General features: G+C 40.6%; 3 protein-coding genes across 3 annotated transcripts in view; 2 read left to right on the top strand and 1 right to left on the bottom strand.

The window, feature by feature from the left end:
- Nucleotides 1-771: 771 nt before the first annotated feature.
- LOC109483191 (deleted in malignant brain tumors 1 protein-like) lies at nt 772-9,009 on the top strand. Its single transcript, XM_019786175.1, has 5 exons — nt 772-1,102; nt 2,067-2,378; nt 6,121-6,420; nt 7,415-7,726; nt 8,663-9,009. Exons 1-5 carry the CDS (start codon nt 772-774, stop codon nt 9,007-9,009), a joined length of 1,602 nt encoding a protein of 533 aa, XP_019641734.1.
- Nucleotides 9,010-11,022: 2,013 nt separating this feature from the next.
- LOC109483189 (fibroblast growth factor receptor homolog 1-like) lies at nt 11,023-15,890 on the top strand. Its single transcript, XM_019786174.1, has 7 exons — nt 11,023-11,101; nt 12,269-12,475; nt 13,111-13,298; nt 13,734-13,817; nt 14,281-14,498; nt 14,813-14,947; nt 15,299-15,890. Exons 1-7 carry the CDS (start codon nt 11,023-11,025, stop codon nt 15,888-15,890), a joined length of 1,503 nt encoding a protein of 500 aa, XP_019641733.1.
- Nucleotides 15,891-21,392: 5,502 nt separating this feature from the next.
- The window catches only part of LOC109483231 (sushi, von Willebrand factor type A, EGF and pentraxin domain-containing protein 1-like), a 37,002-nt gene continuing 36,184 nt past the window's right edge, over nt 21,393-22,210 (bottom strand). Inside the window, exon 50 of the mRNA XM_019786209.1 lies at nt 21,393-21,876. Within this exon, the coding sequence (XP_019641768.1) occupies nt 21,723-21,876 (154 nt within the window). The 3' untranslated portion in view covers nt 21,393-21,722. The remainder of the gene's footprint in view (nt 21,877-22,210) is intronic.

Below are 22,210 nucleotides of genomic sequence, written 5' to 3'. Positions count from 1 at the left end.
AAACAAACGAACACCACATGCAACTAGCTACCAGTTTTGTGGTCAGGCTTTAGCAACCACAAAATCCATCCGTATCTGGGCGTCACGCTGACAAGCGGGCTGAAGTGGGGTGCACATGTTAATAATATCACAACTAAGGCGAAACAGACATTGGGAGTGATTAAACGTAATCTGTGGGCATGTCCAACTAGAGTAAAATCACTTGCATACACGTCACTTGTAAGACCGAACCTAGAATACGCTGCGACAGTATGGGATCCATATACAAAGAAAGACAAATACAAATTAGAAAGGGGTACAGAATCAAGCTGCAAGATTCTGTATGAACAACTATGTAAGAGGTGCTAGTGTCACGGAAATGAAAAGAAACCTACAGTGGACCTCACTGGAAGACAGAAGAAAGATGTCTAGACTATGCATGATGTACAAAATGACTAATAAACTGGTGGATGTCCCAACTACTAAGTACCTAATACCAGCCCAGAAGAGAACAAGAAATAGCCACGCATTCAAGTACCAGAGTTATCAACCAAGGATTGAGGTGTTCAAGAATTCATTCTTTCCTAGAACTATCGCAGAGTGGAACTCACTGTCACCAAGTACAGTAGGGGCATTGTCAATAGATAGCTTTAAACAATGTCTAGAGCTAGAAGTTCAAGGGTTAGGTGTAACAAGTCGATCGGTGTAATATAGCCAGCTGCCGCCGCGCCGCGTGCCTGCGAAGCTGGTGTGTTACGCCGAAAGGCGGTTATACCGGCCATACAGATACAGATGCTTCTTACAACAACAGGTATCCGACTTGCTGGCGGAGCTAACACCTCATTTGAAGGCAGAGTTGAGGTGTTCCATGACGGCCAATGGGGAACGGTCTGTGACGATGGATGGGGGCTGAGTGACGCCCGAGTTGTCTGTCGTCAGCTGGGATATCCCGGGGCAAAAGCAGTTCTTGGATCAGCAGCTTTCGGGCGGGGGTCTGGGCCGATCTGGCTGGACGATGTAACCTGCGATGGTTCCGAGGCAACCATTTCTGACTGTGGACACAACGGTTGGGGGATACATGACTGTGGACACGGAGAAGATGCCGGAGTTGTTTGTGAACGAGGTATGCCCGAAAACAATTCAAACTCTACTACTTGAGATTACGGAGAATGTTATGTTATGTTCCGCCAAAAAAGTAATTACTAAGCAACTGATATAACCAATCCAAACAAATGCAGATTGTGTGACAAATGGCCCCTTAAAAATGCCTAATATTCAGAAAAATTCAAAAGCTGCTTTGAATAGTTCTGATAACCCCTAAGCATACCCTTTAAATGTCAATGCCAGAGTTTTACATTTCGTCTAGTTAAACTAGAGAGGTGAAAAAATGAAAAAATAAAACCATATATTAATGTTCTTATAAAACTCTGGAGTGAGCAATCCGAATTTCGTGAATTTCTAGGCGAAAATGCTCCAAATATTGAGAGTCTTCATGGGGGGTTCCAGAACACCATAACAAAACGGTACTGGAGGGTTTAAATCATATGGCTGTTGGAAGTTACCGATATCTATCCGATACACACAATATGAGTGGATTTGACCGACCCCCATCTTCCAACATTCCACCAAATTTGCCTGGTTTTCTCATGCAGTGTCTATTAATAAGTATCAAGGCCCAATTGGAAACAAGACATCAAATCAAACAACTCATGAATCTTTTGTGAAAATATTGGATCATTTTTTGGCCAGAATGATATAATTCCAATAAAGCCAAATGAAATTTTATATAAATTTGTAAACTAGGACTTTTTAATATTATTCATGTTATGTTATGTTATGTTATGTTATGTTATGTTATGTTATGTTATGTTATGTTATGTTATGTTATTTTTGCCCCGCTGGGCTAAATACAGGTCACATGTTGACAGTCATTATTATGTACATGGAACCCTACCCTTTCACCAACCCATGTACAGTAGTGACTTCTAGGTATTGTCTTACCAAAAAAAACTACATATATTTATATATAGAGACAGACAGACAGAGACAGACAGGCAGAGGATAAAGCATGCTTCTTACAACAACAGGTATCCGACTTGTTGGCGGAGGTTTCACCTCATCTCAAGGCAGAGTTGAGGTGTTACATGACGGCCAATGGGGGACGGTCTGTAACAACAGTTGGGGGTTAAGTGACGCCCGCGTGGTCTGTCGTCAGCTGGGATATCCCGGTGCAACAGAGGCTGGTGTATGGGCAGCATTCGGTCGGGGGTCTGGGCCGATCTGGCTGGACAATGTAACCTGCGATGGTTCTGAGGCAACCATTTCTGACTGTGGACACAACGGTTGGGGGATACATGACTGTGGACACGGAGAAGATGCCGGAGTTGTTTGTGAACAAGGTATTCCCGAAAACAATTCAAACTCTACTACTTGAGATTACGGAAAAAGTTATGTTATGTTATGTTATGTTACGTTACGTTATATGATGTTATGTTATGTTATTATATATATAATATTATGTTATGTTATGTTATGTTATGATATAGTACCTCCATGAAAAATGGAGGTATTGTTTTTGGCGTGTCTGTCTGTCTGTGTGTGTGTCTGTGTGTGTGTTTGTGTTTCCGCACATTTGTAGTCAGCATAACTTCATTACGCCTTATCGATTATGCTTATATTTGGTATGTTGGTAAGTCTTAGGAAGACAAAGGTCAAGGTCAAATATGTTCCAGAGCAAGATGCTGGGGGACCAAACCCACACCACAGATACAAAAACCGGAAGTTCTGCTGCAGTGCCAAGGTCATCTACCAGGAGACCCATATTTGACCTTGACCTTTGTCTTCCTGAGGCTTACCAGCATGGCAAAAATCACTACAATCCATATAAGTTATGCTGACTACAAATGTGCGGAAACACACATGGAGGTAAGTATTGCTCTGGTAAACACCAGTAATATTGTATTTTGAGACAATAGTACTAGCAATTTGAATATTTTTTAAAAACAAACATGCAAACAAGAGTTCCGAGATCTCATACCTCCATGAAATATGGGCTTACTGTGTCATACATTTCAACATGTCCTCATCAATTTTGCAAATGACCTCTACATTAACATAATATATGCATAGTGGTGTTAACCTTTAAGTAACTTACACATGTCACACACAAGGTATAAAAGTCCCATCATTCACCAATAAGGAGTCACAGAATTTTCACATTAATTATGCAAATTAGGTCATCATTTCCATAATTGGTATCTGTTGATGTTCCGCCTGCCACAGATTAAATAGATGTATCAAAGTACTATTACATAAAACACTGTAATATAGCACAAACACACACACAGACAGACGCGCCAAAAACAATACCTCCATTTTTCATGGAGTTAAAAAGGGGGACAAGACTAACCCCAACAACTACTTGAGTATCTAAGTTCTGCTGCAGTACCAAGGTCATCCACCAGGAGGCCCATATTTGACCTGGAACTTTGTCTTCCTAAGACTTACCAACATACCAAATATCATCATAATCCATAAAAGCGTTATGAAGTTATGCAAATATAGAAGTTTATTGCAAATTCATGCCCGGGGGGCTAATTGCAGATTACAAACATAAAAGAACAATGAAACGTAGTATAAAATAACTAAAATCTACATGATAAAAGGTAGTTGTCTAGAGCTATAGCTATGTCTAAAACTATGTCTAAGGGGTTTGACTTCTCTTTTTTAGACTATGGAAGACGTAATGTCCCACCTTATCTAAAATTAGTGGGTTTTGGGAAGTTAAAAGAAGAATAGTTTTTTCTTGGTCTGTAAGTTTAGTAAAATTGGGATAAATTGTAGAAGTTTGAATAGTTAACTCATTTCGAGCGTTGCTATGAAAGGAACAATTTGAGATAAAGTGCATTTCGTCTTCCACAGCCTTTGCATTACAATATTTACAAATTCGTTCACATACAGGTAGCCTTCTATACCGGCCTACCTCTATCTCCAAAGGATGGGCGCTAACTCTAATTTTGCTAATGGCTGAGCGTAGTTCGAAGTCTGCAAGATTAAGTTATCGTTCTATGTTGTACATAGTTTTACATTTTGCATAAAATGCTGAAATGCATTTTGCAGTTATGCTGACTACAAATGTGCGGAAACACAAACACACAGACAGACAGACACACAGACAGACACGCCAAAAACAATACCTCAATTTTTCATGGAGGTAATTAAACTAGTTTCGACCTTATTTCCATAGTCAATGAGACAAAAAAACATTTACAAAATCTCATATATTTCATGGAGGTGTGAAATCTCCGAATTCTTCATTATGTTGTTATGTTATGTTATATTATGTTACGTTATATTATGTTATGTTATGTTATGTTATGTCATGTCATGTCATGTCATGTCATGTCATGTCATGTCATGTTATGTTATGTTATGTTATGTTATTTTATGTTATGTTATTTTATGTTATATTATTTTATATTATGTTATTTTATGTTACGCCAAAGAAGCACTTACTGTAAGTAACTGGATATGATGTTGGAAACGGTAAGACGTTTTAGGTAGCATCCACTAGCTTTCGTCAGTGACACTAGAGAACTTTTGCAGAAATGCAGGTTTATAAGCAGGAACTATTGATGGATATTTAAGTAAGTGAAGACATTTTTGGTCCAAAAGGAAACAAAAGTTAGACAAGTCAAGACAAGGATGATGCCAGTTATCTTTGAGGTTAATCTGTGTTGGTAGAAGTCATTATGAATCAAGTTTGACAAAAGAAATTATACTCACCCAAAATAGGTCGATGAAGGTTAGACATCAGTAATACGATACGCCAAAAAGCAGTTACTCAAGCAACTGGATATGATTTTGAAAACGTCAGACCTTTCAGCTATTATCCACTAGCTTTCGTCAGTGACTGAGAGACCAGAGGGAAAATGCAGGTTTATAAGCACAACCTATTGATTGATATGTAAATAGAGTGGAGACAATTTTTTTGGAAGTCAAAAATGGAACAAAGTCAGACAAGTCAGGCACATCGTGATCGGGCACGATTGGAAAGGAACGTGTGGTACGTGGACCAGATGTGAGGAATACGAGTTACCCGAATCGCGGTTCAGGCGGTTTAATGTGAACACGGCCTCAGTCGTAGGCTTATTGACAGCCCAGCTTGCAGCTGCGGGTGTCGATGCGAAAATATCTCCCACTTTTTACGTTTGCTCGGCCTAACGTAATAAGGTCGGAGGGATGAGTGGCATGTTTAATGGTAGACCGGACCAAACAAAACAAGAGTTTCAAGATCTCATACCTCCATGAAGTATGGGCTTGCTTTGTCATACTTCATTTCAACGTGTCCTCATCAATTATGCAAATGACCTCTACATTAACATAATATATGTATAGTGGTGTTAACCTTTAAGTAACTTACACCTGTCACGAGGTATACATTTCCCATCATTCACCAATAAGGAGTCACAGAATTTTCAAATTAATTATGCAAATTAACCAAACATTTGCATAATTGGTATCTGTTGATGTTCCGCCTGCCACAGATTAAATAGATTACATGTATAAAAGAACTAAAATATAAAACACTGTAACAATAGAATTTCCTCCTTAATTATGCAAATTAAGTCCTCATTTGCATAATTTAATTATGTACAACTCTCTCTCAGCTACCTACACACCAATGATGAAAATACGTTGTTCCTATCCGGACTTATTGGCTTTTAACGATTTCGCCAGAAAGTCCCATGCAGTTCCAGAACAAGCTGCTGGGGGGACCAAACCCACACCAATTATTCGTGACAGGAAAAGCTATCTGTCACCAAAAAGTGAAGACCATAGCATGTTCAGGACAAAAGATACAAAAACCGGAAGTTCTGCTCCAGTACCAAGGTCATCACCAGGAGGCCCATATTTGACCTTGACCCTTGTCTTCCTAAGACTTATCAGCATACAAAATATCATCACAATCTATAAAGGCGTTATGAAGTTATGCTGACTACAAAGTTGCGGAAACACACACAGACACACAGACAGACACACACACACACACAGGCAGACACGCCAAAAACAATACTCCGGAATAGAGAGAGAGGTAGGCAGTCAGAGGCAGAGGATAAAGCATGCTTCTTACAACAACAGGTATCCGACTTGGCGGAGCTAACACCTCATTTGAAGGCAGAGTTGAGGTGTTCCATGACGGCCAATGGGGAACGGTCTGTGACGATGAATGGGAGCTAAGTGACGCCCGCGTGGTCTGTCGTCAGCTGGGATATCCCGGGGCAAAAGCAGCTCTTGGATCAGCAGCTTTCGGGCAGGGGATTGGGCCGATCTGGCTGGACGATGTAACCTGCGATGGTTCCGAGGCAACCATTTCTGACTGTGGACACAACGGTTGGGGGATACATGACTGTGGACACGGAAAAGATGCCGGAGTTGTTTGTGAACAAGGTATGCCCGAAAACAATTCAAACTCTACTACTTGAGATTACGGAGAATGTTATGTTATGTTTCGCCAAATAGTACTTACTAAGCAACTGATATAACCAATCCAAACAAATGCAGATTGTGTGACAAATGGCCCCTTAAAAATGCCTAATATTCAGAAAAATTCAAAGGCTGCTTTGAATAGTTCTGATAACCCCTAAGCATACCCTTTAAAGTTCAATGCCAGAGTTTTACATTTCGTCTAGTTAAACTAGAGAGGTGAAAAAATGAAAAAATAAAACCATATATTAATATCCTTTATAAAACTCTAGAGTGAGCAATCCGAATTTCGTGACTTTCTAGGCGAAAATGCTCCAATCATCGAGAGTCTTCATGGGGGGTTCCAGAACATCATAACAAAACGGTACTGGAGGGTTTAAATCAAAAGGCTGTTGGAAGTTACCGATATCTATCCGATACACACAATATGAGTGGATTTGACCGACCCCCATCTTCCAACATTCCACCAAATTTGCCTGGTTTTCTCATGCAGTGTCTATTAATAAGTATCAATGCCCAATTGGAAACAAGACATCAAATCAAACAACTCATGAATCTTTTGTGAAAATATTGGATCATTTTTTGGCCGGAATGATATAATTCCAATAAAGCCAAATGAAATTTTATACAAATTTGTAAACTAGGACTTTTTTATATTATGTTATGTTATGTTATGTTATGTTATGTTATGTTATGTTATGTTATGTTATGTTATGTTATGTTATGTTATGTTATTTTTGCCCCGCTGGGCTAAATACAGGTCACATGTTGACAGTCATTATTATGTACATGGAACCCTACCCTTTCACCAACCCATGTACAGTAGTGACTTCTAGGTATTGTCTTACAAAAAAAACTACATATATTTATATATAGAGAAAGAGAGACAGACAGAGATAGACAGAGACAGTCAGAGGCAGAGGATAAAGCATACTTCTTACAACAACAGGTATCCGACTTGTTGGCGGAGGTTCCACCTCATCTCAAGGCAGAGTTGAGGTGTTCCATGACGGCCAATGGGGGGCGGTCTGTAACAACAGATGGGGGTTAAGTGACGCCCGCGTGGTCTGTCGTCAGCTGGGATATCCCGGGGCAAAAGCAGCTCTTGGATCAGCAGCTTTCGGGCGAGGGTCTGGGTCGATCTGGCTGGACAATGTAACCTGCGATGGTTCCGAGGCAAACATTTCTGACTGTGGACACAACGGTTGGGGGATACATGACTGTGGACACGGAGAAGATGCCGGAGTTGTTTGTGAACGAGGTATGCCCGAAAACAATTCAAACTCTACTACTTGAGATTACGGAGAATGTTATGTTATGTTTCGCCAAAAAAGTACTTACTAAGCAACTGATATAACCAATCCAAACAAATGCAGATTGTGTGACAAATGGCCCCTTAAAAATGCCTAATATTCAGAAAAATTCAAAGGCTGCTTTGAATAGTTCTGATAACCCCTAAGCATACCGTTTAAATGTCAATGCCAGAGTTTTACATTTCGTCTAGTTAAACTAGAGAGGTGAAAAAATGAAAAAAATAAAACCATATATTAATATCCTTTATAAAACTCTGAAATTAGCAATCAGAATTTCTTGAATTTCTAGGCGAAAATGCTGAAAATATTGAGAGTCTTCATGGGGGGTTCCAGAACACCATAACAAAACGGTACTGGAGGGTTTAAATCAAAAGGCTGTTGGAAGTTACCGATACCTATCCGATACACACAATATGAGTGGATTTGACCGACCCCCATCTTCCAACATTCCACCAAATTTGCCTGGTTTTCTCATGCAGTGTCTATTAATAAGTATCAATGCCCAATTGGAAACAAGACATCAAATCAAACAACTCATGAATCTTTTGTGAAAATATTGGATCATTTTTTGGCCGGAATGATATAATTCCAATAAAGCTAAATGAAATTTTATACAAATTTTTAAACTAGGACTTTTTAATATTATTTATGTTATGTCATGTCATGTCATGTCATGTTATGTTATTTTTGCCCCGCTGGGCTAAATACAGGTCACATGTTGACAGTCATTATTATGTACATGGAACCTTACCCTTTCACCAACCCATGTACAATAGTGACTTCTAGGTATTGTCTTACAAAAAAAAACTACATATATTTATATATAGAGACAGACAGACAGAGACAGACAGGCAGAGGATAAAGCATGCTTCTTACAACAACAGGTATCCGACTTGTTGGCGGAGGTTTCACCTCATCTCAAGGCAGAGTTGAGGTGTTACATGACGGCCAATGGGGGACGGTCTGTAACAACAGTTGGGGGTTGAGTGACGCCCGCGTGGTCTGTCGTCAGCTGGGATATCCCGGTGCAACAGAGGCTGGTGTATGGGCAGCATTCGGTCGGGGGTCTGGGCCGATCTGGCTGGACAATGTAACCTGCGATGGTTCTGAGGCAACCATTTCTGACTGTGGACACAACGGTTGGGGGATACATGACTGTGGACACGGAGAAGATGCCGGAGTTGTTTGTGAACAAGGTATGCCCGAAAACAATTCAAACTCTACTACTTGAGATTACGGAGAATGTTATGTTATGTTATGTTATGTTATGTCATGTCATGTCATGTCATGTCATGTCATGTTACGGCAAAAAAGCACTTACTAAGCAACTGGATATGATTTTGGAAACGTTAAGACAATACAGGTATCACCCACTATCTTTCGTCAGTGACAATAGAGAACTTGTGCAGAAATGCAGGTGTATAAGCAACGAGGACATACAGGTACTGACCTGCTAGAAGATGTCGTGCTTTCCAGCACCCCTGGGACGACTATGCCGGATCATCAGTCGGATTCCGGCTTTCACGGGCGTTTCATCCCTTATATATCCGATACGCTTCTGGCCGGCGGGACGACAGGGTGGACGTCTCCGCCCTGCCTCCAACTCCTAGACTTCCTTCTGATCCAGATGGAGAAACTGCTCTTCTCCACTTCTTCTGCCACTGATCGAACAAACTAGGACTGGGCTTTCCCCCTAATCTGAAAGTCTCTACAAGACGCATCAGAGATGTCCCTGCAAAGCCACGGACCCCTCCTCCACTGGGTAGAGGTGGATCCTCCAACCGTTCTGTCTGCACTGCTGAGGGCTAACTCCTCATACTTCAGCTTCTTCCGCTCATGTGCGCACTGAATGTTCTCCTCCCAAGGTATGGTCAGTTCCACTATGACCACCGACTTCTGATCTGCTGACCACATGACAAGGTCGGGTCTTAAGGATGACTCACATATGTCTTCCGGGAAGCGAAATTGTCTGTCTAAGTCTACCAGAAGCTCCCACTTCCCTCTGCTGAGTGGACCACCGCCAATGTTGTTACTTCTGGGGGCTGCGCATGCTTCCTTCGGCCTCTGCCCTCCTCTTACAAACTGAATGGGCTGCCACGATGTCTCCGTACCTGCAGATTCCCTCCTTGCTCTCTCCAGGATTATGGCGATCTGTCTAAGGGCTCTGTTATGTCTCCAGGTGTATCTCCCCTGTTGGAGTGCGGTTTTACAGTTGGACAGAATGTGCTTGAGGTCTACTCGTTCCAGGCCACACAGCAGACAGGTTTCTTCGTTCTTGAACCATCTTGTGACATTCTGGGGGGTGGGGAGGACATCGTATACGGCTCGTAAGAGGAAGCTCAGTCTAAAGTTCTGCATACCCCATAAGTCACTCCATGTTAACTTCCTGCCTACGGCACCTTCCCAGTTCAACCACGCTCCCTGTTGGCGCTGGCCCACTGTGGCCACTCTCCTCTTTTCCTCCTCCATCCTTCTCACTTCTTGGGCCACGAGTTGTCTCCTCTCTCTGGGGTTGGCACTTGACCACCTGTGTGATCTCTCTCCCCATCCTAGTCTTGTTCTCCCCACTTGTACTGCACCCACTAGGTCTTTGTGGTGTAGTCTGTTTACAGCTTGACTTATGAACTCCTTTACTTTCCACTTCTTCCCAGTACAGATACTCTTGTTTACTGCTCTGACTGATGAGTCTCGTGACCCCTCCAGGTCAAGGACAAGTCGGACCTTTTCCACCTTGTGTTCCTCTGCAATGGAAGATAGTGGCAGACTTAACACGTTGTCGCCAAACAGTGCGACAGTAGACAGACATCTTGGGACGCCCAGACATCGGCGGAAGTAGGTATTGGCTTTCCTATCAATTTGGTCCACAACAGACAAGGAGATGTTGTAGGTTTTTAGAGGCCACTTCAGTCTTGGAAATAGCATAAACTGTACGCACCAAACCTTGAGCCTTCCTGGAAGTTCACACTCATCTATACTTTTAAGGCCTCTAACGGCTTGCTCCATCGTTTCTGGCCCTCTCTCGCTGTCTTTCAGACTGCTAGTGTACAGTCGTCCCAAACTCTTCACTGGTTGTTCCTGTAGGGTTGGGATGGTTTGGTCATTGACAGTGAAAGTTCTGTTGCTGATTTCCCCCTTTCTTAATGACAAGCTTCTTGATTTGGCTGGTTTGAATTTCATCCCAGCCCAATTTGAAAGTTCTTCAAGTCTTTGGAGCAATCGTTTGGTGCATGATGCTCTGCGAAGGATGCTCGTGACATCATCCATGAAGGCTCTTAAGGGTGGCATCTTCTCACCCGAGGGTGCTCTCACCCCTCCTACAACTTGTTTGGCACCTAGAAGCAGGATTTCAAAACCCATAGTAAATAGGAATGGAGATATTGAGCAACCCATGGCTATCCCCTTTTCCAGTTGCTGCCACTTGGTGACGTAGTCTCTTGTACTAATGCATAGTCTGAAGTCTGAAGTAATTCTCTATCATCTGTTTTACCTCCACCGGAACCCAGAAGAAGTCTAGTGCATACCGGATGACCTTGTGGGGAATTAATATATAAAGAACTATTAATGGATACTCAAAGAAGTGAGGACAATTTTAGGAAGTCGAAAAGGAAACAAAAGTTAGACAAGGACGATGCCAATTATCTTTGAGGTTAATCTGTGTTGGTAGAATTCATTATGAAACAAGTTTGACACAAGAAATTGTACTTGTTCGAATTTTTGTGAAGGAATGAGCAATCCATGGCTTTCGTGACCTCACCTAGAGCTTTTGACCAATCACTCTGGTCTTCTTCAAGTAAGACTTTGTCACGTGTCTTTTCTAAGGTGTGACTTGTTTATAGGATTCCTTTGACCCAGTGTTGACGTCACACTTAAGAGAAGCCACGTGGCACATCCGAGTGACCCGTCAAAAGTTCTAGGTGAGGATATTTCTTTGCGTTGGAACACAATGTCTTAACTTTAAACACATGTATATTCACATTTATGTATTTCCAGTAGCTGATTCAGCTGAAACAGCGGGACTGTCCACCTTACACGTGGTGATGATTGCCGTGGTGCCATCTGTGGTACTACTTGTACTGGGTGTAGTAGCGGGAATTCTGGGATACCGGCGCGGCAGAAAGAGACAAAATGACGACAATGAATTAGAAGAGTTTGAATTTCATCCAGACATTCTAGGTATATGATATCATGACATACTTGCAGTTTTTCCATTCTGTTATTCGGTACCAATGCGCAAAAACTAATGAGTAAATAGTCATGCTACATGTATGTATTACAAACAGGAAGCACGTATAAATCAATTAATTAGAAGTTGCGTTGCTAAAAGCTTAACTGACTTCACCTATTCTGTATTTCATTGATCCAAATGCATATGTTTTGTATTGTATTTAATAAGGCAGAAGAGTGGGTATATTGATGATGTATACTGTTGTATTACACTGTGAGCCCTATTGAAGGCACTCATAATGTTGTTTCACTGCTTTTGTTCCCAGATGCAAAATTAACAGATTTGCGCAAATCACCTCCCCCACCTGTGCCGACTCGGCCACAGTTCCTGCAGTACGAGGTAAACCCGGATGATCTGCGACTGAATGAAGAGATCGGCAGAGGGGCCTTCGGCATCGCCTTCCTCGCGACTTTAAAGAGAGCTGTTGATGGTCTTCTCACGGAACAAACAGTGGTGGCCAAAACTGTCCGTGGTAGGTCAACGTCAGCTGGTTATTACGATACTCTATCTTCACTAACGCCAGGAGCTTCATTGATTTATTTTGACACACGTCTTCAAGTCAAGGCGCGAGGATGCTGCAGTCAAACTCTTCACACAGATGCTACGAAAAGACCATCCCTTACATGACCTTGTCCCTCTCTCCAGATCTACAGCTACCGGTCGTTCACTCAGGAACAAAAGCACTATCTCTATCCCCCCCCCCCGCCAGAACAAAAAGACTACAGAACTCTTTCCTCCACCAGTCAATCAGACTCTATAACCGGACTGTACAGATAGAGTCTGGCACAAGATAATGGACCTTGTAAATATCTGGGTTGTACACCTACTGTACTGTTTTTATAGTTGCTGTAAATATATAATTTTTTGACATTTTATCTTGTAAATATCAACGCCATTCAAGCAACATTGTATGTCATGTTTGTTATGTTTGATATCTTAATAAAGAATTGAATTGGATTGAATTGAATTGAATTGAATTGAATTGAATTGAATAATGGCTGAAAGCATGGCACACAGCACGTAAGCAGAGAAAGTTAGCCTTTGGTACCACCTGAGCAATTGCACCGGTGAAGCTTCAACAATGAAAGGTTTTTGTTAAATTTGCAGAGAACGCGAGAGAAGAGGAGATACAGAATTTTATACAAGAGGTCGACACCACCATCGCCCTGAGGGGCCACATCAACCTGCTCGGTCTGGTGGGCTGTTGCACACTGTCCCACCCTCTCTACCTGGTGACGGAGTACATGCCGTATGGAGACCTTAAGAACTTCCTACTCAAGTGCAGGAAGGTAAATGTATATAACATCCGTTTATAGCCATGTAACTTTAATGTAGATATCTTTGAATTTGTTCTTATTCTGCCAGTAATGGTTAAACTGTCAGAAAGCTGCTGTCTCTATTTTGTTTAATGAATAATCATAATGATGTGCAACTGAAGTTTAAAAAACTACTTGTAAAGTTATCTTCCAAATTTGTTGTTATCAGCCACCCATTTCAACGTGTGTGTATGACTCGATAGATCTAGAAACTGTTGGCCCATTTTACTTAATGTATTTCATTGTTTTGCTTGCTATGCAGCCTTTAAGCAATTATTTGCGATTTCGCAGTTACCAAAAGCTAGTATCTGAAAATTAAATGTCCCTTTGGGGTTTGTGGTATGTCAGCCATTATAATACCTTATGATGAAGCCAACTTATGTTCATGCTGACTCTTTTCATGTAAATCTACAGTTGAATGAGAGGCTCCAAGACAGCATGTATGACTTCGATGACATGAAGATCTACCAGGTAGCACGGCAGATAGCAAACGGAATGGTAAGCAGACAGTCCACACACAATATTATCACTGAGAACACACGCATATATACTGTATTTATAAGACACAGCTTTGTAAACAGAATGAGCTTATATCATACGCCTAAATGCTCTGAATTCTATCATGAACTGCAAAAGCACATTCTCATCCCATACTACACACTTTATAGGATTAGCCTCATTGTTTGTTAGCAGTAGATGCAAATTACCTTGTACAATTGTTGTGCGATGGCGTTTACATGTTTACTGAGGAAGACCAGCGTGACTGGTCGAAAGCTCTATTTAAGATGATTTCTTTGTGTTGCAATTGGATCAAGTTTTAACTTTAAACATGAAAGTATCATAGATGAACTTCCATTTTTATTTGTTTATGTTTGTTGACAGAATACATGTACGCCCATTTCACACATGACGTTTGCACTTTTTGAATTGTATTTTTTCTGTATTTTCTCTCTCGAATCAGACTTACATTTCCCAGGCTGGTTACGTGCACGGTGATCTGGCCGCTCGGAACGTGCTGGTAGGAGAGGACCTGGTGGTGAAGATCGCAGACTTCGGCCTGACAACAGACATCTACGAGCGAGGCTACCAGCGGCAGGACGCGGAGCAGAAGATCCCGGTGAGGTGGATGGCGCCGGAAAGGCTAATGCAAGAGGGCCGGTACACAAGCAAGAGTGACGTGTGAGTAGTTATTGCTTTGGTTTTGTCCTAGATTTAGGTTCGTATACTAAATATAGTCTGGAAAAAACAAACTTGAAAGCATGCGCAAGCTGGTGTCTAATCTGAGGTTGCCGATGTAGATAGTCTCCCCCGGCTTCTTTGGCCTTTTGTAGGCTCCCAAAAGAAAGCTTGGATGCTCCAATGTGAGGATGTCTGACACAGTGTGCAGCTAGCTTCATTTTGCGTGTTTTGATTTTCTCTGTAATTACAGGCAAATTATGATATGGTACGTCGTTTTATCATAATTCATGATCAAATCTAATTCTCACGCCCAGTTGGTCCTTCGGTGTGGTGCTGTACGAGATCGCTACGCTCGGGAACGTGCCCTATCCGGGTCGGGAACGCACGCTCCTGGATGAACTCCGCACAGGGTACCGCGAACCACGCCCGCCTGGCCTTAAGCAAGAACTGTACGTGAAGAAGAATATAGTTTTTTTTATTTATTTCATTCACATTTGTTTCTTGAGAATAATTCATAAATCATGGTGGTTTATATCGGCCCTCTTCACATGTAAGAGAAGATCAATAACAGTGGTCATAATGAGTTTACAAATTTAAAATAAACTAAATCCATTTCGAAGACACATGGTGAAACGTAAAGCTCGTGTACAGAAACTAAATAAAAAAATAGTAGTGTACTGAGAGACGATAGACATGTAAAATGGTGATGACAACAACCCTGTGTCTTTGGTCTACTCCATTTACAAAATTATAATATTGTCAATCACCGATGACTTACACATATATATAATAACCAATAGGTACGACATGATGCTGCGGTGCTGGCAATGGGAGGAAGATGATCGCCCGGAGTTTGAGGAGCTTTACGATGAGCTGGACGCTGAGGTAGAAGTGATGGCCAAGGATTACCTCAAACCCGGTTCCGGCTCCCCAGTGGGGGGTAAGAATGAGGCAGCAGAAGCTCTTGAAACCTCGTACGACGTCCCAAAGTCGGGCCGGATGGGGATGCAACTCCGCGTCACTGCAGACGTCTACATCAGCGAAGATCGTGATGAAGTCGACTCACTCGCGTCCACAAATGCAGAAGCCAGTTCCGCGCCAATAGAGAAGGATGTGGACACTGGCAATGATACCCATACAGCAGTTAACAAGTGCAAGGCCACGCAGCAAGACACCTTCTCGGAAAGTAAAGACCACGACCAATTAATTACAAGTGGAATCCTCCATCCCACCGGGTGCAGTAATTATGGATACGACAGTTCCACCGACTCCGAGCTGCCAGAGTCAACGAATGCACAGAAAAATGAAACCCCGGCTACAATTGAGGACAACACCGGTGATGCTGAAGAAGAAATGCCTCCAACAACAGACGAAAGTGTGCATTATTTCTAATGGCTTATTTGAAGTCAGTTCTATCTACAGGATGTACTGTTTTGTGAAGGCATTTATTAACAATAGAAAAGGAATCTTTATCCAGAGTTTAAATATTGTGCTGTACATAATGAACGGCTGGTTACATTTTCTCGTTGTAAGCAAGTACCATTGAAGTGTATTAATCAGTGTTTAATGCTACTCATGATTAATTATGTAGTGAATATGTCAGTTTCAAAGTATTTTAGTGTTAAACATTGAAAAACGTGCTATTCAAATCAGATATAGCATAGACCATTGTATTAATTTCAATTTTAAATTGTTTTTAGAATCTTACGTAGACATTTCTTTCTGTATTTTATCCAAGAGTTCTGTCTTCTAATGGGACTTTCCAGGCTGTCGGATTTTTCTGTTGGTGTTTGGTCCCCTTTTATTACAGAATCTTAATTTGCATAATTTGGTGTTTTTGTTTTCCAGTAGTTTAAGGTAAGATGCCACGGAGCCGTGTAAGAATAGATTAGAGACTGTGCATACAAGTAGTCCACGTGTATTAAGGATAGTACTTCTCTTTGCAGAGCTATCAGGTATATAGCAAGGATATAGACACCTTATGCATGTACTTACAGTTTGTACATCAAGTTGATGTGTATAATATTGTATATTTCTAAAGCTAAAAACGATATGATATAAACGGTTATCTGCAAGATTAAGATTACGGAATATGTTTTTATTTGAGTAAGTTGCAGATCTTACAGTATCTGAGTGCAGTGTCCATTCTGGGTATGTGTATCTGTACGGCCGGTATTACCGCCCCTCGGTGTGTAACACACAACTTCGCAGGCACGCGGCATGGTGGCAGCTACACCGAATGACTCGTTACACCTATCTAACTCTAAACAAACCTTAACAAACGTGAAAGTGAGAACTAACATAGATGTTGCTTACAAAATGGCTACTTAGAGCTAAACCATCGTATTGTTGCTTTTGATGATGTGTGTTATACTTATCCTCACGATAACCTTTGTTAAAATTGCGACGTACGAAAGTAAACATTATGCATTTACATGCACTCTGGAAATGTGCCTTTCAAATCACCATTAAACATATATAATGTATTATCCTAGGGACTGCAGTGCTATATGTATCAAATAGGTGTCGCTTTTGCATTGACGCTGCTACTTAGCAACATTATCGGTTAGTCGCATCTTAAGAATCCATAGAGACAGAAGAAGGGGAGTAGATTGTATTATTGGTAATAGATAGGATTGTGATGTACGTATTTTAATATAATGGCTATACTTATTCTCACGATAACCTTTGTTAAAATTGCGACGTACAGTAACGTAAACATTATGCATTTACATGACGTACTCTGGAAATGTGCCTTTCAAGTCACCATTTAACATATAAAGTATTATTCTAGGGACTGCAGTGTTATATGTATCAAATAGGTGTCGCTTTTGCATTGACGCTGCTACTTAGCAACATGATTGGTTAATCACATCTTAAGAACACATAGAGACAGAAAAAGTTTTATAGATGTTATCATTGTTAATAGACAAGATTGTGATGTACGTTAGGTTAGTACGTATTGTGATGTACGTATTTTAATATAAAGGCTATCGGAGCATCTCCCATGGCCGTTTCTCACAAGTAGTTCACACCACCGGTAGTTAAGGCTTGTTGGTTCGGTCGTTGACCTTACCAAGGTCAGACTTACCTTAACATAGATATATGACAACATGATATCGTCAACATTGGGTTAAAGGTATCTGGTGGTGTTGACGTCACACTTCACTCACTGGGTCAGCCTACTGAGGAAAACCAGAGTGATTTTTCGTTTACCACATCATGCTGTTGCGACAATAGAGCATCCACTTGTGGAGGATGCGTGCAGAAATCTAGTTTTCTTAGCCGTAACCAGTACTTTACAACCCTGGCTGAAGCATCAATATCTAGGGGAAATCTGCCGAGTTCAGCTTTACATGCAATGTTGCTGCCGTTTCTGTGAATACCGAGAATGTTTTTACAGAAACGGTTATGTATGACTTCAATTGGACTAGTATCGTTTAAGTATTCTTTGCCCCAGATTTCACAGCCATATAACATAATAGGTTTGATACATGAATCAAATATTCTTAAAAGAGCCTTTAGAGAAATCGGTGAATGGGGGGATTTTATAGCAAAATGGCTTTCCGTGGATAACTAAAAGTTAATGAGTGTTCCGCTTGCTGAAAGAACTGGTATAACTCCATTTTTAGACTACTTCTTCGATTATGTTTTTCTGGTTACATTAATCAATATGAATACGTTTATTGTTCAGACGAATGTTTAAAAAATGATTTATATATCTACTAGTTACCACCATCATTCCATCACCAATTCAACTTAAAATGTTCCTTACCATTTGAGTACTATTTGTGTGTACTTTTAAACGTTGAATGCTGTATTTGATATTCATATTGTATGTCATTTTACTCTAGATGTTGTGCAGTGTTGTGATGTGTGAACAGAGGAATCAACTTAGACAAATAATAAAATAAATGAGCTTTCGGTTTCAGAGCTTCAGCTATCTATCTCATTTTTTTTTAAATTCAAAAAACAATTTTAGTCGAAACCCGTGATAACTACTTTCACACGGGATAACGGCTGTCTCAAACGTATCGCATTGTTTCTCTACATACAGATAGATACAGATTCTCCTTAAGTTCTAGTGAATTAATGAGATAGAGGGTCGCTATCTCATTCATGCACTAAACAGAGAACAAAATTCTCATTGTAGTGATTTAATAAGATAGAGGGTCACTATCTCTTTAATTCACTAAATAGAGAACAAAATTCTCATTGTAGTGATTTAATAAGATAGAGGGTCGCTATCTCTTTAATTCACTAAACAGAGAACAAAATTCTCATTGTAGTGATTTAATAAGATAGAGGGTCGCTATCTCATTAATTCACTAAACAGAGAACAAAATTCTCATTGTAGTGATTTAATAAGATAGAGGGTCGCTATCTCTTTAATTCACTAAACAGAGAACAAAATTCTCATTGTAGTGATTTAATAAGATAGAGGGTCGCTATCTCATTAATTCACTAAACAGAGAACAAAATTCTCATTGTAGTGATTTAATAAGATAGAGGGTCGCTATCTCATTAATTCACTAAATAGAGAACAAAATTCTACTTCTAGTCAATTAATGAGATAAAGGGACGCTATCTCATTAATTTACTAGATAGAGAACAAAAATTCTTCTTCTAGTTAATTAATGAGATAGAGGGTCGCTATCTCATTAATTCACTAGATAGAGAGTAAAATTTTCCTTTTAGTGAATTAATGAGATAGAGGGTCGCTATATGGCATTACCCGACTAGCATGCTTCACCTCAAGCGGCCATAGCCTAACAAGCTTCGGTGGCTAATAAGCGCTCCTAGCGACCCTCCCGACAAACACAGGCTACACGCGACCACATCAGAACGTGATGAACTGTATTCTCACCTTGCGTGTTCAAAAGAACCACTCCCAGTAACCAACCCACGCAGCGGACCGCATGTTTGGACTGGACGGTTCCTGTGTGATGACCTCTGTTTTGGGAACGAAGCTCCGTACCGAATGTGCCGTGTTCGAACGTCACCACGGTGACCAACAATTCTGTTCTACCACATGTTCTAGAACAGTCGTTCGACGATCGTGAAGGTCCACGCCTTGGCTCACGTGGACAACACTGGACAGGTCTACGCAGGGCAAGATGACTTCCGCCTCAAGACTCCGGAGATCACTAGTGAGGTAGGTTTTTCATACATATTCATATTTCAGACAATGTTGTTGGCTTGACTTTTTTTCGACAAAGTAACATTATTTTGAAAGCACATTACCTTATTATTACCTCAAACATTATTATACACTGCGGTGATGCATATCAATCTGGTGGTAAATCTGGTGGTCTATCACTCGACACACTGACAGTGGCATGACTCCAAATCTCTGTTGTTGTTTTTTTTCTCTCGCTATAAGCCTAAAAACCCGAGATGTGCATGGTCAGATAATCCCTGGTCGGTGCGATAACCAACGAATAAACTACCAATTGAACGTAGCATATTGACAGAAAAACAGATAGTCTGAGGGGACCATATGACATTGAAACAGCACCACTTTTAGTAGGGGTGTCAATAATTATGTTGAGTGTTTTCCTGTTTAAATGTCATGTAGGAATATCTTTTTCATTGTGTTCAAGTAAATTGTTAAAAAATAAACTACAATACGTTTTTATAGATTTATAATACAGGTCTTAACACTACTGTTGGTGTGCTGTCCTCTGTATAATGGTATGGTCTAAAAAGTGGTCAGTTACTTTTAAGGTTACGACCTGACAACCCATGGGAAATGGAGCCATCTGATTTATCTACTTCGTATGGCTATATGATGATGGTGTTTGTATATCTAACCGTAATGATCAGTATCTGATAGCCATGCAGCGCCCTGTCTCTCTCTGTCTCTTTCCTGGCAGGCTCCAATAGCAACTGAGATGCGTTAGGAAAACAGGTGACAACAACCCTGTATAATGGTCCAAAAGCCGGTGAGTTATTTTACTAGTAATTACTGACCGCTTTTTAGGTTACGGCCTGATAACCAATGGCAAATGGAGCCTTCTGAAATAGAAATTCAATTCTAGTCCAGGTATAAAGACTTATGAATTATTATAAAGATTATCATTATTATTATGAAGTGTTTTCCCTTAGGCATTGGGTATATAATTTTATCAACATGGATTCCCGAATGTTACTGGTCTACAGCAGAGATCCTCTATACCGCTGACCGGTAATTACATTTCAGGTACCTGAGTGAAGTGTATTAATGTTTTGAGTTTGTGGGTTCCCTTTATAGGAATGGTGTAATTACAAGTAACACTGAATTAAACCGAAGGCTGATTTATTTCATTATTTGTGTAAGTTCATTCCTCTGTTCACATATCACAACACAACACAACACAACACAACACAACACAACATCTAGAGTAAAATGACATACAATATGAATACAGCATTTACAAGTATACACAAATAATATTCAAATGGTAAGAAACATTTTTAAGTTGAATTGGTGATGGAATGATGGTGGTAAGTAGTACATATTTAAATATTTCTTTACATTCGTCTGAACAATAAACGTATTCAAATTGATTAATGTAACCAGACCATGTAATGACCAAAGAAGTAGTCTGAAAATAGAGTTATACCCAGTACCAGTTCTTGCAGCAAGCGGAACACTCTTTAGCAGCCAGCAAAACGTTACATTTTATAAATTTCTAATTGGAAGCATAAGCGATAAAGCATTTATACATGACATGTGTGGCATACACATGCACTCAAGATTTAGCAGTCAACTTAAACTGAAATAATGCAAGAGAAATACATGTTCGAGCTAAATTAATAAAGAAACTGCATGGATATATATATATCACCAGCATAGCATCAAACATTGACAGCCTTTGTCATAAAATTCTAATAATCTAGTTTTCACATCTACCTTTCAAGCTAAAATTACACAACCTATATTGATTCCGCTTCGGTTATTGTTGGTACAATGTACAGAGGAATGATCCCTTAATCGTCCCAATTCTCACCAACTAGACTTTTCCTACCAGTACTTAAACTGATATGTAACAAATCTACAGTCTACAAGCTTTCAAATTAAACGTTCACCGCCATCTCTTGACATAGCCTTGTTTCTCTCATCTTTCTAGTTCAACGCCGAGAAGTGGTTGTATAGTGCTTGCATTGAACCACTCCGTTAAAAAAATCCGTATCAAGAAAGCTAGTGTTAAGGCTGTAATAACCACTCTTAAAAAGTGGTTATTACGTATCTTCGATGACGTATGGGTTCTCCAGAACATGCACAGGGCCAACGGCACGGTTCATCGCAGGGAGTTCGGAGAGAATAATCGAGTCATCCACAACGCCAACTTTAGGACTTCTAGGCCGCACGTACTTCAGACCTTTAACATGTGCCCTATATAAAAACAAACAACTTCATTAGCAGGATAAAAAAAACTATACTGTATTTCCCATTCATGTTTGTAACATTAAGACCTGCTATGTAACTCCTCTGTCAGTGACCTCCAAAAGAAGTATCGCGGTCAGTTGTGATTTCTGTTTTCGTCGCTGTACCTCACCATCTATTCGCAGACCAACCTGAAGTTAGCTGCAGCCTTCTACGAAAAAGTACGCACCAAGTCAAATCGAGTGTTGAATGGAGTGCTGCGAATGGAGTGCTAACCTCAGGTTGGTATTCGCAGCAGATTTAGTCCTCCCCGGACAAATACGCTAGTGATTTTGCCCCCCCC

This window comes from Branchiostoma belcheri, unplaced genomic scaffold (genome assembly GCF_001625305.1).
Source record: "Branchiostoma belcheri isolate BF01 breed outbred unplaced genomic scaffold, Haploidv18h27 scaffold63, whole genome shotgun sequence".
NCBI lineage: Eukaryota > Metazoa > Chordata > Leptocardii > Amphioxiformes > Branchiostomatidae > Branchiostoma > Branchiostoma belcheri.
Note: the sequence above shows the minus strand (reverse complement) of the source record. Positions and strands in the feature narration are given on the sequence as shown.

Bases quoted from the DNA above. Each gene is read 5' to 3' on its own strand.
- LOC109483191 (XM_019786175.1), top strand. From the start codon at position 772: ATGCTTCTTACAACAACAGGTATCCGACTTGCTGGCGGAGCTAACACC. The intron at 1,103-2,066 runs GTATGCCCGAAA...TTACAACAACAG, and splicing joins CGGAGTTGTTTGTGAACGAG to GTATCCGACTTGTTGGCGGA. The intron at 7,727-8,662 runs GTATGCCCGAAA...TTACAACAACAG, and splicing joins CGGAGTTGTTTGTGAACGAG to GTATCCGACTTGTTGGCGGA.
- LOC109483189 (XM_019786174.1), top strand. From the start codon at position 11,023: ATGCTCGTGACATCATCCATGAAGGCTCTTAAGGGTGGCATCTTCTCA. The intron at 11,102-12,268 runs GTTTGGCACCTA...TTTTGTTCCCAG, and splicing joins TCTCACCCCTCCTACAACTT to ATGCAAAATTAACAGATTTG. The intron at 13,299-13,733 runs GTATATAACATC...GTAAATCTACAG, and splicing joins TCAAGTGCAGGAAGGTAAAT to TTGAATGAGAGGCTCCAAGA.